The 18,440-nt window shown below is 37.8% G+C and overlaps 1 protein-coding gene across 15 annotated transcripts in view; it reads right to left on the reverse strand.

Annotated features, from left to right (window-relative positions):
- The window catches only part of LOC140605330 (aldo-keto reductase family 1 member D1), a 126,795-nt gene that overhangs the window by 20,477 nt on the left and 87,878 nt on the right, over positions 1 to 18,440 (reverse strand). For all 15 annotated transcript variants that reach the window (XM_072777620.1, XM_072777621.1, XM_072777619.1 and 12 more), the window contains 3 exons: positions 14,360 to 14,476; positions 7,454 to 7,531; positions 2,664 to 2,786 (listed from right to left, as the gene is read on the reverse strand). In XM_072777620.1, the coding sequence (XP_072633721.1) occupies positions 2,664 to 2,786; positions 7,454 to 7,531; positions 14,360 to 14,476 (318 nt within the window). The remainder of the gene's footprint in view (positions 1 to 2,663; positions 2,787 to 7,453; positions 7,532 to 14,359; positions 14,477 to 18,440) is intronic.

Raw genomic sequence — 18,440 nt, forward strand, 5'->3', positions numbered from 1 at the left:
CTGGTGAGAGTTAGGGTAGGAATAAAGGGAGAGATTGAGATCAATTAGGAAGTCAAGGGTTGTTGCTCTCTGCTCCTTAGAGCATATGGTATAGTGTTGGCTTAGGTGTCAATTAGGAAGTGATCCTTCTAAATATAGCAACACTTCTATTTTAGCTGTGGGCTATTGTCATGATAGGTAATAATTCATTCTTTCTGTTATGAACTCAAACAAGACTGTTTTGAGTTACTAAATATGATGAATCAAGCAAACAACTCAACCATAACTCCAATACATGAATCTTTACCCTAAGGGCATTTTTAAATGTAGCCTCTTAGTGTTTTATGAAGTAGAGTGAAGAGAGTATCATTATCCCCATTTAACAATATTTTGTTGTGATTATAAAAATAACATATACTCCTTACAGAAAATTTGGAAAATATAGAAAAGCATAAAGAAGAAAACAAAATTCACTTGTAAAATTCACAGGCAGAGTTAACCACAGTTAGTATTTTGATATATTTCTTTCCAATATTTTTCCTATGCATGTTTTTATTTTTATTTTATCTTTATTTATTTTTATTTTTTTTAAGATTTATTTATTTATTCAGAGAGAGAGAGAGACAGAAACACAGGCAGAAGGAGAAGCAGGCTCCATGCAGGAAGCCTGACGTGGGACTTGATCCTGGGTCTCCAGGATCACGCCCTGGGCTGCAGGCAGCGCTAAACCGCTGCACCACCAGGGCTGTCCCCTGTGCATGTTTTTTTTTTTTTTTAATAGTTTTTTTTTAAATTTTATTTATTTATGATAGGCACACAGTGAGAGAGAGAGAGGCAGAGACACAGGCAAAGGGAGAAGCAGGCTCCATGCACCCTGTGAGCCCGATGTGGGATTCAATCCCGGGTCTCCAGGATCGCGCCCTGGGCCAAAGGCAGGCGCCAAACCACTGCGCCACCCAGGGATCCCCCCCTGTGCATGTTTTTAAATAATGTCTTCACATCAATACTCTATTACATTTTGTATCCTGGTTTTTCCCTTTAATATTATCGCCACTGCTCTTTTGCTCAAAAATGATTCGAGAACTTCTTTTATTAAGATTTTATATTATATGAGATTTATAATTTATTTAAATATCCCCCTAATTTTTCATATTTGTGTTGTTTCCTTTTTTTTCCCCTCTTGGCCTTTATCAACAGTGCTGTGACAAACACACTTGAAAGCTTTCAGATTTTTTTCACAAGGATAAATTCTTTTTTTTAAGATTTATTTATTTATTTATTCATTCATGAGAGACACACAGAGAGAGGCAGAGACACAGGAAGACAGAGAAGCAGACCCCCCACAGGGATCCCCACCCTCCCCACCAGGGATCATGTCCTGAGCCTAATGCAGAGGCTCAACCGCTGAGCTACCCAGGCATTCCCACAAGGATAAATTCTTAGGAATATAAGACTGTGAACAATTTTAAGGCTCTTGACAATTATTGCCAAATTGCTTCCCAGTAAGGCTGAACAAATTTGCACTTGCTAGCAATTCATCACTTGCTTATATGGAACGTTATGTTAAAAAACAAAGCAAAAGCCTTGCTGTTTTGACACAATATAAAATAATACTTTAAATTTCTGTAATTATCAGTGCAGTTGAACATTTTTCATATGTTTACTAGTCTTGCAATTTGTCTTGAATTTCTGTTCATAGTTCTTTTACTCACTTTTCTGTTGAGCTTTAGTGTTTTATCTTTGATTTTTTTCATTAATTTTTATTAGGCTCTTAATTCATAAGGATATGATCCCCTTTTCTATTATATTCAAAAATATAATTTTCCATTTTACTTGCTCTTTGTTTCTAATTTATCTATCTATCTATTTATTTATTTATTTATTTATTTGAGAGGGAGCAAGCAAGAGCATGGGGGGGGGAGGTAGATGCAGACCCCCTGCTGAGCAGAGCCTAGTCCCCCACCTCCTACCCCATCTGGGCTCTATCTCAGGATCCTGGGATCATGATCTGAGCCGAAGGCAGATGCTTATCTAACTGAGCCACCCAGGTGCCCCTGTTTCTAATATTTTTAGAGTTTGATGTTTTTATACTATAAATATGTCCAATTTTTAAATAATTTTCCCATGGCTTCATTTTCTATCTACAGATCTAGAAAACTAAAATTGTTTTGTAGCACTCACAAATGATTTCCTCTTTCTCCTTTAACTTCTGATCAAAGAGATACTAGGAGTAGGACATGAGGCAAAGATCTGTATTGGCTTCTACATAACTAACTATTTCCTCCACACTATTTACTGAAAAATTCACCTCTTTGCCACTCGTTTGTGTTATTGTCTCTATATTAAGTTTTTATCATACTTGGGCCTGTTTCTAAGATATTTCTTATTTTCTGTTAATTTAAACTCTGTATATCCTAATGTCTGGCAGATCTAGTTCCTCCTCATTTTTCTTCAAAAAAATTCTTTGGATTATTTTTGCCTGGATTTGAACTTGCAAATCTTTTTTTAAGAGACATAAATTGAGAGAAGTCAAAAGACTTGCTCTTATGGTCCTATGATGAGATATGTGTAATGACCACAAGATTTCCAACTCCTACTCCAGCATTCTCCTGTTAAGTAAATATTGGAATCTCCCTCTACTCCTCACATTCCCCTCTCCCCTCCCACCTCCTGTCAAACTGTACCTGGTTGCTGACTGGCTTATGTTTGAGTCCTGGTTTGTTCAAGATGAGCTCCAGCTGCCTGCGGTTAAAATTGGAAACTCCAAGGGATTTCACCAAGCCAGCATCTTTGCAAGCTTCCAAAGCCTGTTGAGTAAAGGCCAAAGGGTTAAGACAAAAGCCTTAAAACAAATGAGAATGTCTACGGGGGTGACAATGAATTCTTTAAAAGGAAAGTCCCTGGGTATGTTAACAGACATTCTGTGAAGATTTTAAAAAAGTGGGAGAGATAGACAGGAATTCTGTATTTGAATTAGTTTGGGAAACATTGTACAGCATATCTTCCCCTTGCATTTTCACAATATATACCAGTACATTAAAAATGATCTTATTTCTTGAAATCTGTTGAGGTTTGCTTTATAGCATGGTATCTGATCCATTTTTATAAATGTCTGGTGTGTGTGAAAAGGTATATTCTCCTTTTATTAGATACAAATTTCTCTCTCCTCTTGCTCTGTGTCTCATACACACACACACACACACACACACACACACACACACACAGACACACACACACATTATATACAAAGCTGAGTCTAGCTTTTCCTGGCTTCTCAATAATTTAAAGGAATATGTTAGAAATTTCCCACTATATTAGAAGAATTTATCAGTGTCTTCTTATAGTTTATTGACTTTTGCTTTATATATTTTGAAGATATTTTATATGATACGCATGTGTTTAAAATTGGCATATTTTCTTGGCAAATTGACTCTTTTATCATTATGCTATTTGCACTTCCCTATAAATTTTTTTAAAGATTTATTTATTTATTCATGAGAGACAGAGAGAGAAAGAGAGAGAGAAAGAGAGAGAGAGAGAGAGAGGCAGAGGGAGAAGCAGGATCCATGCAGGGAGCCCGATGTGGGACTTGATCCTGGGTCTCTGAGATCACAACCTCAGCCAAAGGCAGAAGCTCAACCGCTAAGCCACCCAGGCATCCCCCCTATAAATTTTAGAATCAGCTTTTCAATTTCTTTTGGTATTTTGACTGGGATTGCATTGAATCTATCAGTTTGTGGAAAATTAACATCTTAATATATTCGGTCTTTCTATCAAAGAAGACGATGTATCTCTCACCTTAGAGTTTCAAAAATTGCTCTCAGTAGTGGTGCATGGCTGGCTGAATTGGTAGAGCATGTAACTCTTCATCTTGAGGTTGTGAGTTCAAGCCCACATTGGGCATAGTAGGTTACTTAAAAATAAATTGCTCTTAGTAATATATTTTAGTTTTTACTGTTTAACTCTTGCACTGATTTTGTTGGATTTATCTCTAAAACTTAATATCATTTAAAAAGATTTAATTTCCAATTATGTGTTGCTAACATATACATTATGTATAAATACAGATCTTATTTCTCGTCCTATGGGTTATTTACATGTATGTTTTCAGTTTCCAAATATCTGATGGTTTTTCAGATATATTGTTGTTCATGACTTCAAATTTAATTATAATTTTATCAGACAGCCTACTTTGCATAAAGAATATAATTAAATGTGTTGAGATTTGTTTCATGTCTCAGTGGACTATTTTGTTAAATGTTCTATGTGTACTTGAAAAATAGCATTTTGCCATATTTTGGTGAAATATTCAATAAATGTCAATTAGGTTAAGCTGGTTGATAATGTTTATTTTTAAATTTTTAAAAATATTTATTTATTTATTTATTCATGATAGAGAGAGGCAGAGACACAGGCAGAGGGAGAAGCAGGCTCCATGCAGGGAGCCCAATGAGGGACTTGATTCTGGGACTCCAGGATCACGCCCTGGGCCAAAGGCAGGTGTCAAACCACTGAACCACCCAGGGATCCCCGGTTGATAATGTTTAAATCTCTTCTATAGATTTTATGTCTACTTATTATCTCAATTATTGAGATAGAGGTTTTGAAAACTTTGAGTATAATTGTAGATTATTCTCCTCTTCAGTTCTCTTCATTTAAGATTCATGTATTTTGGAGTTCTGTTATGAGGTGCTGTCACTAAGTTCTGTTATTAGGATAAACACACTTCTTTATCGTTGGTAATACTTTTTGTTCTGAAACCTTTGCTAACATTAAAATAGCTCCAACTTTCTTTTGAAGGAAATAAAAAGCCTAGTATATCTTTTTCTATCCTTTTACTTTTTTTTCTTAATCTTTTACTTCTAACCTATTTGTGTCTTTTTATTTAAAACAGGTTTCTTCGACAAATACCCACCATTTGCTTCAACGTGGATGGAACTGGAGGGTATTATGCTGAGTGAAGTAAGTCAATCGGAGAAGGACAAACATTATATGTTCTCATTCATTTGGGGAATATAAATAATAGTGAAAGGGAATATAAGGGAAGGGAGAAGAAATGTGTGGGAAATATCAGAAAGGGAGACAGAACATAAGGACTCCTAACTCTGGGAAATGAACTAAGGGTGGTGGAAGGGGAGGAGGGTGGGGGGTGGGGATGAATGGGTGATGGGCACTGAGGGGGGCACTTGACAGGATGAGCACTGGGTGTTATTCTGTATGTTGGTAAATTGAACACCAATAAAAAATAAATTTATTATAAAACAATAAAATGGGTTTCTTATAAATAATATATACAGTGGGGTTTTGCTTTCTATCTATTCTGATAACCTCTGCCTTTTAACTGAGTTGTTTAGACCATTTACATATATTGTGATTATTAATATAAGTGAGTTTATTTAATTTATTTTTTTATAAGTGAGTTTAAATCTCTCATCTTGCTCTTTGCTTTCTATTTTTCCCATCTATTCATTTTTCCTCTTCTTTTCCTGTCTTCTTGATTTATTATTGTTTCTTCCATCTTTTTTCTTTATTGGCTTGTTTGCTATACTTGGGAAGTTTTATCATTTTCTCTGTATATTTGATATTCTGAAATTTCACTGTAATGTACCTAGGTAAGGTTTTTCTTCTCTTTTCTCTTTGGTGATCCACACCTTATCTTTTTTTTTTCTTCAAATATTACCTCCTTTTCTTTTTTTCTTTCTTTTTTTCCTGAGACTCCTATTGTATGGATGCTAGAAATTCTAATTTTATCCTTTACAACTCTTAGCCTTTCTTTCATACTTAAAACATTTTCTTGTCCTTTCCTTCTTCACTTTTTGGGGGAGGATAGTTTCCTCATTCTGATCTTTCAATCTGATAATTTTTTCTTTGTTTATATCCATTCTATTTTTAATCCCATTTATTGCATTGTTTTACACTTTACTAAGTATTATTTTCACTTTTTAAAAAAAGTATATTCTTGTTCTTGTTTCATATTGCTAGCATCTTTTCTTATCTCCTTTGTTATATTAATTGGCTAAAAAAGCTAAAAGTTCTTGGTCATCTGTTTATGTTTGGATCTCTAATTGAGATGTGCGGTTTCTTTATAAAATAAATGCCTTGTAATTGGGAGTTTTAACACATTTTTTTTCTGAGGATACTGTCCTTTGGAAGGGAACACGTGACTCCAAACCTAGTCGTCTACAATGAGGTCAGGAATGAGTGTATGGTCTCTTGGGTGGAGATCCCCAGGCATCAGAAAACCCAATCAATGGCTTCTCACCCCTCAAAATAACTCTGCAATTCAGATAATCATCTATTACCTACGGAGGGTGGAGGGGAAGTCCATTAGAAAGAGGTACATGTTAGGGGCGCCTGGGTGGCACAGTCAGTTGAACTTCTGCCTTTGGCTCAGGTCATGATCCCGGGGTCCTGGGATCAAGCCCCATGTTGGGCTCCCAGCTCACTGGGGAGCCTGCTTCTCCCTCTCCCCCTTGTTTGTGCTGGTGTGCTCTCCTTGCTCTCTCTGTCTCTCTCAAATGAATAAATAAAATCTTTAAAAAGAAAGAAGGAAAGAAAGAAAGAAAGAAAGAAAGAAAGAAAGAAAGAAAGAAAGAAAGAAAGAAAGAAAGAGGTACTTGTTAGAGTGTAATTTCCCAGCCTTTGGAGTTTTGAATGGGAGAAGGAGGGAAATGGTGGCCAGAGGTCAGATAGTAACTTATGTTTTTTCTCAGTCTCTCACAAGTGTGGGATTTCAGTGCTATTCTTATTTGATTCCTGAAGACATCTGAACATGAGTCTTAAGTTTCTATATGTGTGGAGCAGATAATATTTGTTCCAAGGCTACAGGAGGAGAGAAGGAAGAGCAAAAAGAACTCTAAGGTCCTTTCCTATGTTATCCTCTTGCAGCTTGTTGGGTTGCCTTCTACTCTAGGTAAAAGCTGCCATATTACCTCATAAACAAACCAGTTGAAAGATCTGCACCCCTCACCCCCAACATGAATCCATATAGGTTTCCTTAATTACTTTCCCCAGTTTTCCTACTCTTATGATTTTGGGGAAGGAGCCATCAGCTTGTTCAGAACTGGAACCAGAATTATTTTTCAGTTTTTCATGTATCACTTTACGTTTGTTTCTTTTAAACATCATATTATTGATTTTCATAAATTCAATTTGAGAAATTTCAAAAATTTGTGATTTTATCTCATTGATATAGTCCTATTTATGGTTACATTAGAACTTATTTCCTTTACTTTCTTTTTCCTTCTACACTTCTCTCTTCTTTGGCATTCTTCTTTTCCATCAAAACAAAATCAAGAATTTTTCAGTGTACAGAAATGGGGATTTTACACATCTTTGCTTATGATTAGAAATACCTGTTCCAATTATTACTATACATTAGGAGTAAAGGCTGCATCTCTCTATAAATTGAACAGAAATAATCAGATCAGTTTAAAAATGTAGTCTTCAAGAAAAGAGGCCCATTTGAACTTACCTCCCAAGTGGCACACAGATTTGACTTGTGATATAACCATTTGCCATTCTCATCTTTAGGGTAGATTTCATCTCCAGGCTATAAAAAAGAATGAGTATAACTTATTTCATTTATATCTGGGAATTAAAATTATGGCATTTGAGTTGTCATTATACCATATACCCTGGGCCTGGGAAAGCAATTCAATTTTAATTATGTATAATAAATATGGCATGTTAGTCTCATCTCACTCTGGCATTCATTTTCCTTTATTTATTGACAGATTATTATTGTTCTTTATTTTTTTAAAAAGATTTTATTTATTTATTCATGAGAGAGAGAGAGGCAGAAACACAGGCAGAGGGAGAAGCAGGCTCCATGCAGGGAGCCAAGCGTGGGACTCTTTCCCGGGTCTCCAGGATCACACCCGGGGCTGAAGGTGGCGCTAAACCACTGAGCCACCTGGGCTGCCCCCTTATTATTGTTCTTAAACCATGAAGTTCTCTCATAATAAAAGGAATCTGTTCAACTACCCCAATGACACAGACAAAACTAACAGGTGTCTGCATTTGGCCCTAACTCTGTTTTTCTAGGGCATGGTGCCCTACATTCTTGAGAAATAAACTTCAACCACAAAATATATTCTTCTCTAGCCTGACCACGATCCACATCTCAGACAACCCCTGGACAGAGCCAATATACCTGCCATTTCTTGCTCTACCTGGCTAAGAGTTCATCCCCTCTCTACACACCAATTCCCGCATGGGTACAGCTACAATCCTCTCACATCCTTCAAAACTCCTTAAAAGGCCCAGCTTGACATAAACTTGGGGCCAACACTTTTCTAGATGTCGGGTTCCTCTCCTCCCTTGGAGAGTGAATAAACTCTCCTCTTTATTGCTCCACTCTTTGTGCAATTCTTTGCCACCCTCATTACCAGCCACTCTAACACTTAATAACAAAATTATTCATAAATAAAGAGTAGAAGTTGAGAATTAGGATATTTAGGCTCAGCGTTTTGATCTAACCCTAAGCCCAAAGTTGAGAACAGCAATTTTTTTTAAAGATTGTATTTATTCATGAGAGACACACAGAGAGAGGCAGAGACATAGGCAGAGGGAGAAGCAGCTCCTTGGAGGGAGCCTGATACTGGACTCGATCCCCAGACTGGGGATCATGCCCTGAGCCAAAGGCAGAAACTCAACCAGTGAGCCACCCACGCATCCTGAGAATAGCAAATTTTTCACTCTAATAAGAAAACAAGGATCATCCTTAAGGGTGAAAAGAAGTTTTTCAGCTAAAAAAAGTGTAGCTAATGAATGGAACACTCCCTAAACATACGGAAAACTTAGCACATTACTTCTTGGTTCTGAATAATCTGCCCAGTGGCTCTTTCTTTCCCTTTCTGGGACCTCCAGGAGTTTAGCATCTGTTTTCTACTTCACAAATTATCTCAGTATCAAACCTAGGTTTTTGGTGATCCTTTTCCAACTAAGACTGACTGTTGGCTTTCATATTTTTCCTCTTTCGCTATATCTAAAAATGGAAAACATCTCTTATGGGCTTGGAAATAGGATAGAGAGAAATAAAAGATGATTTCTAGGCTGCTTGGTTGGCTAGTGGTGATCATTCCCTGAGTTTAGGCTAGCAATCAAGAGTTTTATTTTGGATATTTTGAGTTTGAAATGGCAATTTCCACATTCAGTGGGTATTTGAGGAGGTAATTGAACAGAGAAGTCTGAGAGAGGCTCAGAGAGAAGTCTTGGTTGCAGACAAATTTGGGAGGGATCAGCACATAAAGTGGTATTCAATCCATGGGATCACTTGTAGAGAAAGTGTGGCTCAGTAAGACAATATTGAGGATAGAGTACTGGGCATAATGGCGTTTGGACGTTGGCAGGGAAGATGCTGTCAAAGCATCTGGAGAGGGTGATACAATAGAACCATAAGCTGAAAATGTTTAAAGAAAAAGGTAGTAGTCATCTGTATTGAAACAGATCAAATAACATGGGGACAAAGTGTCTTTTAGATGTGGATGATAGCATGGAAGTCTGTAGACCGTGATAATTTTTTTTGTTGAAAATCAAGCATTTGGACAAAGTCAATTATATTCTTAAATATTTAAAAAATTTTCCTTCTGCCATTTCACCTGAATGAAACTTCCCCTGGTGATAACATTTTCTTCATTGTCCTCTTTAGTGAAAATAATTTCTTCTCAATTCTGCCTGTCTCAATGAGTGAGAGCGGGGAAAAGGGCTCCTCTCCCCTTGATGTCCCATAATCACTCATGTTAATTGCCCTTTCTATCTCTGATTTCTAAGCTTTTTAACCTCTCAACACTTATGACCCACATTTTCACTCCAGTCTTCCTCCATATTTCTTGCCTTTTGCATATCCTAGTTTTACCTCTGTTCAGAAATGGCTTTATGCCTCAATTCTGAACTCTGCTAAATAATTTTTACCTCTACATATTTTAATTAAGTCCTTATCAAGCCTGCACCCATGTTAAATATTTCCATGATGCCTCCCTTAGGCTTCTGCTGTGTCTACTTTACTAGTCCATTCATCCTGATAAAACCATTGTCTTTATCCTCTGTTCTTTCTCTTTAGTGTAGGCCATTGCTGGAATAATCCAACCCTCTAAAAACCCATGATATTGACTCTCATTCCTGCTCAGCAGTAACTTCATCTTTCAAAAATGTTTTATTGTGGGGTGCCTGGGTGGTGGAATCAGTCAAGCGTCATGCTCATTTTCAGCTCAGGTCATGATCATAGGAGTCTGGAATGGAGGCCTGCATCTGTCTCTGTGCTCAGCATGGAGTCAGCTTGAAATTTTCTTTCCTTCTCCCTCTGCCCCCCAACGCTTGTGCTTTCTTCTCTAAAATAAAATCTCTTAAAAAATCCTTAAAAATGTCTTGTGATTTTTTGGTATTTTGTTGTTCTGAAATTGTGTCTGCTTGTTAAATTGACATTCAAAAAATAATAAAGTGCTAAAATGTTTTAGCAAGAAAGGTTTCTTGTTAAAAAAAAATCAGGAGAGGGCAGCCTGGGTGGCTCAGCAGTTGAGTGCCACCTTCAGGCCAGGTTGTGATCCTGAAGACCCCAGGTTGAGTCCCATGTCGGGCTCCCTGCATGGAGCCTGCTTCTCCCTCTGCCTGTGTCTCTGTCTCTCTCTTTCTGTGTGTCTCTCATGAATAAATAAATAAAATATTTTTTAAAAAGCATGCGATATTTTGGCTTTGAAGATTGATTTCTCAATTATAGGAATTACAGGTTCATTTGGGAAGCAATGTCTTTATACTGTGTCATTTTTCACTGTTAAAAATTTTACCTTCTCTCTGTATCCTTGAGCCTTGGCCCCATCTAAGAATAGGAGTGGAAATTTTCTGTTTACCTTTCCCGAAAAGATTTTACACATCATCGGTCAGCCACAGAAAAGTAAATTTCATTTTCTCACTTTTAGACATAGGTTTTTTCCAAATCTTTAAGAGTTAAGTGTAGAAATCTACTCTTTGAATATGAGTGAAGTTAGTTGTGTGAGGATGAGGGCTGAGGTTATAACACCCAAGAACCTGAAATTAAAAAATCACTGTAGTCCACAGGGTATTGGGATTGCTAGGTTCATGAGGACAAAACAGAGGGGCAGTGTTATGGGGTTGGCATCAGGGAGCCCACCTTGTGGTCCTGTTCTAATGGACTTTAAACCTGAGTGAGTTACTTCCTTGTTTGGGGCCTCAACTTTCTCTTCTGTGAAATTAGGTTATTGGGATATCTTATACTAAGGTTCCCTTCTACCTAAACATTTCAGAATATTATCTATAAAATGTCAGATATTGTGCCTGTAATTTCACATATATAATCTTAATGACTCCTCGCAACATTTGTCAAGTTAGTTGCTATTGTCTCCATTTTACTGATAATGAAATTGAAGTTCAGAAAGAACAACAACAAAAAAAGATCAAAGTGATTATTGCTAGTAAGTAGTAAAGCTGAAAATAAGTCCCTCATCTGTGTGACTCCAAAGCCCATGCAGACTTTGTCCACTCTACTATGTTAAGACTATATGGAAAAGATCAGATAATAACCTGACCAAGTCATCTGGCTTGTATGTGACAGAGCTGGGATTCAAACTAGGCAGCCTGCTTCTGGAACCCATGATCTTTATCACTATGCTAAGTGGCCTCTAATTAATTACAGTAGAAATCTGTTATTTTGTTTTCTATCATACTTGTGCTGTCTCCTCTGAAGGAGCCCTTTCCATGTTTTTTGGGTGGGTTGACCCAGCTCTTATTCTTGGTCAAAGATGTCAGTCAGTCCCCAATTTGGCCTTTTGCAAAGGTTAGTCAGTAACAGGTACATGACCTAAGGAAGGCTAGTCAATATTTCTCTGTGAGGTTTAATGTGTGTTCTCTCTTTCTCTGAATTGTCATGTTGTGTTGACAATGTAGGCTTGGCATGCATGTAAATGGCCATTTTGCCATCAAACAGAAAAGGATTTTTGAGGACGAAGCCAACCAAACCAGAGATAGAGGGCCAGATACATAGTTTGAATTTCTGGATCCAGCTGTGCCTGAATTAGATATCCCTTGGAATTCCTGGCTCCCTTTTTAGCTAACATCAACTTGAGTTGGATTTCTGCCATTTATAAAAACAAGTTCTGACTAATTCAAAGATTTTGGGGTATGGCAAGTAATGAGAAGTTGGTTAGGTCAACATGGGATAGTGGACAGTGAGAAGTATCCCCCCTCCAGCTGAGAATTGGCAATCCTTGCTCTGCAAGAGCATAGAATCTGTTAAATTGTTGTCTTGAGTCTCAGACAAATAGGCCTACTAATGGTGGAGCTTTAGGGAACATAGTAGAAAACCACTAGGTATTAGAATTTTCTGGCCATTTTGTAGTCTTCAGGCATGTGTTGAAAGAGGTTTGTTGCTACTGGGCTTGTAAAACAAGAGGTAAGATGACATTTTATTTTATTTTATTTTATTTTATTTATTTTTTAAAAGATTTGATTTATTTATTCACAAGAGACAGAGAGAGAGAGAGGCAGAGACACAGGCAGAAGGAGAAGCAGGCTCCATGCAGGAGCCCAACGTGGGACTCGATCCCGGGTCTCCAGGATCACACCCTGGGCTGCAGGTGGTGCTTAACCACTGCACCACCAGGGCTGCCCATGACATTTTATTAAAATGGGTACTTCGTACTTCTGGATGTCATCCAAAATGACAGAAGTTCATATCTGAGCCTTCTGGAGATAGATAAATTAGTGACAGCCAAGAAAGGAAGGTAAGAATCCTAGAGGGAAGTAGTATTGGACTTTATGAGAATGCTGGTTGTCTTTAAAGATAAGATCTCAGGCCACAGATGCCCTACTAGACAAAGGGGCATCCAATGAATTGCAGACTGGGTATAAGGAACACATTAACTGTGCCTGCCTGTTTTATAGTATTTTTTTCTTTTCTTTTCTTTTCTTTTCTTTTCTTTTCTTTCTTTCCTTCCTTCCTTCCTTTTTCTTTTTCTTTCTTTCTTTCTTTCTTTCTTTCTTTCTTTCTTTCTTTCTTTCTTTCTTTCTTTCTTTCTTTCTTAAGATTTTATTTATGTATTTGACAAAGAGAGAAAGAGAACAAGCAGGGGGTGCTGTAGGCAGAGGGAGAGGAAGGAGCAGACTCCTTGCTGAGCAGAGAGCCTAATGTGGGGCTTGATACCAGGACACTGGGATCATGACCTGAGCCAAAGGCAGATGCTTAACGGACTGAGCTACCAGGTGCCCCCGTTTTATAGTATTTCCAATCAGATGGAGGTCAGTAAGCTAAACGTGAGGCAGATGAATGAAACAAGAAGCTTCTTTACTAAGAGACAGAAACCATAGGCCACGGATTAGATATAAGAAATGTGACCCTATTAGATTTTTAGTTTTAATTACTCATTCATGGACCTGACTGAATGTAAATTTACTGAAAGCTTATTACATTTTAAGGGATATTGCCTTGTCCATTAAATCTCAACCTGACCAGTAAAAGCCTATGATTACCAAGGCCATTGTGAAGTCTCCAAACTTCTATCTACATGAAGTAGGATGCAAAAGGGAAATCTTTCCCAAAGCCCATCTTGGATGTGACTACAGAGGAAAGCCAACAAGGAAAGTATTTCCAGAGAAAAGAATAGGGGCAGCCAGGTTGGTCACATAAAGGAATTCTGGCCACTGTAATGGTAGAGTCTTTGTTCTTTATGACTAGCAGCAGAATCTGATTTACCTTGTGAACAAGTAGCCAATTTCATTGTTCAATTTCTCCTTCCCTCAATGAAATTTTAAAGCAGTGACTGCTCTTTAGCAGTGTATATATACATATAGGTGTGTTGTTTGTTGCTGGTTAAATAAACAAGTCCATAGATTGAGAAAGTTCAAAAAGGTAGTGAATTTGAACTAGAGGAATAGATATTACATAGATCCCCTGCCCTTGATCTAGCTCCAAGAACCTGACTATTCTTTGGGTTATTTCTTTTTTGGAGGGGATGGAGGATGAGTAAGTTTTCAGTTGCATATATTATGTTGCATTATGTTCTGCAGTGACATTTTCATGACTTTGTAAACAGGAAGAAGGATGTGTCTGAATGCCAGGTAACTAAAATGTAGAGTATAGTTGGGGGACTACACGTTGGTTTGGTGGGGAGAGTTTAAACTATAGTTAAAGACAAGATATAATAGCAAGTACATTGGATTATGAATCAAAAACTAGGGTTCCAGGTCTGAGTCTGTTATATATAATCTCTATAGGCATTGGAATTGGTCAGTACTATCTGATTTATAATAACAGAACACCTTACCACTCTACGGTGATAAATAATGAACTAGCTTCATAGCTTCACACACAGCTGCTGGCTCATGGTTGCCTAAGAGCAGAGACCTAACTTTAGGCATCTGAGCTCACCTTGAAAGCCATGGGTATTTCAATGATGTAAAGATCCACATAATCTAGCTGGAGGACGCTAAGTGTCTTCTCCAGGGTTGGGCGGACCATCTCTGGGTCATGCTTTGTAGCCCACAGCTGAAAGAATAAAAGGTGATAGTTAACTAACATCTGCACTTTTTTTTTTTTTACAATAATACAACCCTTAACAAAGCACTCATATACATTATTCATTCATTTCATTTTACAAAAATATGCTTACGCTGCAGTATCATCTGAGTATAGGATGAGCTCAAACAACTCCTGACACCCAGAGTATACTTTATCCAAATACAGTACCAGAGACTGGAAGATCCATCTGAAGTATAGAGTACCTAGTTTGGTGACAAAGTCTTGCCCTGCTCCCTGCTAATTTCTGAATTGACCCTCAGCACTTTCACTTTTCCTTATTGTGTAGGTGGGAACATTATCTGACTAGCTGGCTTCAGCATTGCATTTTCATGACAGTCTGATAAAAGGTGTGCTTTAGCGGGACAAGAAATATGGTTAGGTGAGTGACTTCACTGGATCCTTCACCTTGTGACAGGTGGTGCAGAAGCTGGGAAAACTTTAATTATTGCAAATGTTTAGATTTCCTTTTTTTGCTGCTTTGTTCTCATTTGGTCCTACTGAGACCCCAGGGAAACTCTGCCAATTCCTACCAAGAAATTACTGGCTCTCTGGCTAAACTGATAATGTCACCAAAATGGTGGTGTGGGAGACCCCAGCTTCATCTTCCAATAATTAGCTATCCACAGATGAAAATGGGGAGATATTCGTCAAACAGTACCAAATTCCAGTTATAAGATGAATAAATTCTGGGGATCTAATATGAAGCATAGTGATTATAATTAAAAGTTGCTGAGGGAATAGATCTTAAATGTCCTCACCACCAAAAGGAAATGGCAATTTTTTGATATGATAGAGATGTTAGCCAATACTATGGTGTTGTAATCATTTTGTAATACATTAGTGTATCAAGTCAACATGGTGTACACCTTAAGCTTGCAAAATGTCATATGTTGATGATATCTCAATAAAGCTGGAAAAAATAAGAAATTTAGCTTAATGAAAAAAATGAAATTAGACAATCTCTAAAGTGTTAGGTAATGAAAGATTAAGGTTTACATTGTCAAACTGAAGCAAGTGTACCCTTAAAGTCTTTTAAGCACAGGGTACTGAGGGATCCTCAGAGCCTTGGGATAAAGTAATACAACTCCTTGGAGCATCAAATTTGTTCAAAGTGTTTTTGGGAAAAAATCTTGAATTTCTGTACCCTTTTTGTCACAAGTTAGGGAAAGTAAAATTGATAAAATTAGATTTTTCTGTACATTGGACAATAATTTTTTCTTGCCTTCAATGCATAAAGAAGAGAAAACACAGTGAAAAGAGTAGTGGAAAAATATGTTTTTATCATTACTGTAGGCCCTCTTGGTGAGTTATTGCTGCCATCCCATCTAGCTGAAAATTGTTTTACACATTTTAATTTATTTTTATTCAACAAACACATATCGTCCTAGCTCTGTGCCAGGTACTATGTTTAAGTGCTTTGTAAATGTTAACTCATAGCAACTTTATGAACTAGATGACTTAATTTGTTTTAAAAAAATTTATTTATTTATTTATGATAGTCACACACAGAGAGAGAGAGAGAGAGAGGCAGAGACACAGGCAGAGGGATAAGCAGGCTCCATGCACCGGGAGCCCGACATGGGATTCGATCCCGGGTCTCCAGGATCAAGCCCTGGGCCAAAGGCAGGCGCCAAACCGCTGTGCCACCCAGGGATCCCTAGATGACTTAATTTGGTTCAAATTTTCCAACATGATAGATATCGCAATAGCTTCAACTGTTTACCAGAGTAGATGAGAAGAAAAGGTTTTCGGTTTAGTTTCCTTGGTGGTAACTTAGAATCTAATTTTTACACTGAAACAAAATGAAACAAATGAGTTTATATTATGGGGAAAAATATAAAAGTCTAAAAAAAATTTTAGGACAAGACATAAGTCTTCAAAAATACTTCTAACTTTGGGCAGGCTGCTTTGGCCTAAGTTCTCAGGATCTGAGTTCAATATTTTTCTTCCCCAGAAATATTTTGGGAGCAGCAGGTTAAGATTTGGTGTTTGCTCTAAGGAGAGACTGTGTAATAATAAAATCTTAAGGAATCAGAATTATAAAGCTATAATAAAGGAAAAAGCTTCAGGCTGATATTTTGGGATAGTGGTGATATGTGGCCCCTTGGAATCATAATCCATAAGTGGCTGGGGAGTTGGGGAACTACAAACACCTAGGGAGCTTGGCAAGGAGCCTGGATGGGGAGCTGGGAGGAAGGGGGCGGTGTATGGGAAATGGATGAAGTTAGAAGCAGTATCTTGTTTTCTTTTAGAACACTCAGGAGAATTGTATTACATGTTCTCCAAAGTTGTACAGCTTTATTTCTGCAAAGCTGCCTGTAAATATACATCCTATATTCCCACTGGCTTGCATTTTAATCATGATGCTTTATCCTTCTCATTGCACTTCAGTGGATAGTGATTTCTAATATTGGAAATCTCAAATGCTCAAAATGTAGTGATATAAACATCGTATATCCATGCAATAGAGCATTATTTGGCCATAGAAAGAAAATGAAATTCTCATACATGCTATAACATGAATAAACCTAAAAAAATGTTATACTAAGTAAAAGAAGCTAGACACAAAAGGCCACATATTGTATGATTCAATTCATATGAAATGTCCAAAATAGGAAAACTATAAAACAGAAAGTAGATCAGTGGTTGTCAGTGACTGGGGGGAGAAGGAAAAATGGGGAGTGACTACTGGTGGGTATGGGGCTCCTTTTGGAGTGATGAAAACATTCTGGAATAAAGGAGTTGAGATGGTTACATAACCTTGTGAATACACAAAAAAGCCACTGGTTTAAGTTGGTGAACTTTATGGCACGTGAATTGGAGCTCAATTTAAAAAAATAGCAATCTATGGACAAATAGGCATAGAGAAAAGAAAAAGAAGTCTGCCCTTTTATTTTTTTTTAAATTTTTTTACATTTTTATTTATTTATGATAGTCACACAGAGAGAGAGAGAGAGAGAGAGAGGCAGAGACACAGGCAGAGGGAGAAACAGGCTCCATGTACCGGGAGCCTGACGTGGGAATCGATCCCGGATCTCCAGGATCCCGCCCTGGGCCAAAGGCAGGCGCCAAACCGGGATCCCAGAAATCTGCCCTCTTAAAGAAAGCTTTGGCAAATGCTTATGTAATATGAACCAACTTCTGTCTTGCCTCTGCTCCTCAATTTTTCTGCTCTGTAGATTTGTTCTTCCCATATTGTCTTAACATTTTTTTTTTAAGATTTTACTTATTTTATTTATTCATGAGAGACACACACACAGAGAGAGGCAGAGACACAGGCAGAGGGAGAAGCAGGCTCCATGTAGGGAGCCCAACATGGGACTCGATCCTGGGTCTCCAGGATCACGCCCTGGGCTGAAGGTGGAGCTAAACCGCTGAGCCACCCGGGCTGCCCCCCATATTGTTTTATTTATTTATTTATTTATTTATTTATTTATTTATTTATTTTTAATAAAATAATTTTTATTCGTGCTCAATTTACCAACATACAGAATAACACCCAGTGCTCATCCCGTCAAGTGCCCCCCTCAGTGCCCGTCACCCATTCACCCCCACCCCCGCCCTCCTCCCCTTCCACCACCCCTAGTTCGTTTCCCAGAGTTAGGAGTCTCTCATGTTCTGTCTCCTTTTCTGATATTTCCCACACATTTCTTCTCCCTTCCCTTATATTCCCTTTCACTATTATTTATATTCCCCACATGAATGAGAACATACACTGTTTGTCCTTCTCCGATTGACGCATTTCACTCAGCATCATACCCTCCAGTTCCATCCACGTTGAAGCAAATGGTGGGTATTTGTCGTTTCTAATGGCTGAGGAATATTCCATTGTATACATAAACCACATCTTCTTTATCCATCATCTTTCGATGGACACCGAGGCTCCTTCCACAGTTTGGCTATTGTGGACATTGCTGCTAGAAACATTGGG

Source organism: Canis lupus, chromosome 15, assembly GCF_048164855.1.
Source record: "Canis lupus baileyi chromosome 15, mCanLup2.hap1, whole genome shotgun sequence".
In the NCBI taxonomy this organism is placed as follows: Eukaryota; Metazoa; Chordata; class Mammalia; order Carnivora; family Canidae; genus Canis; species Canis lupus.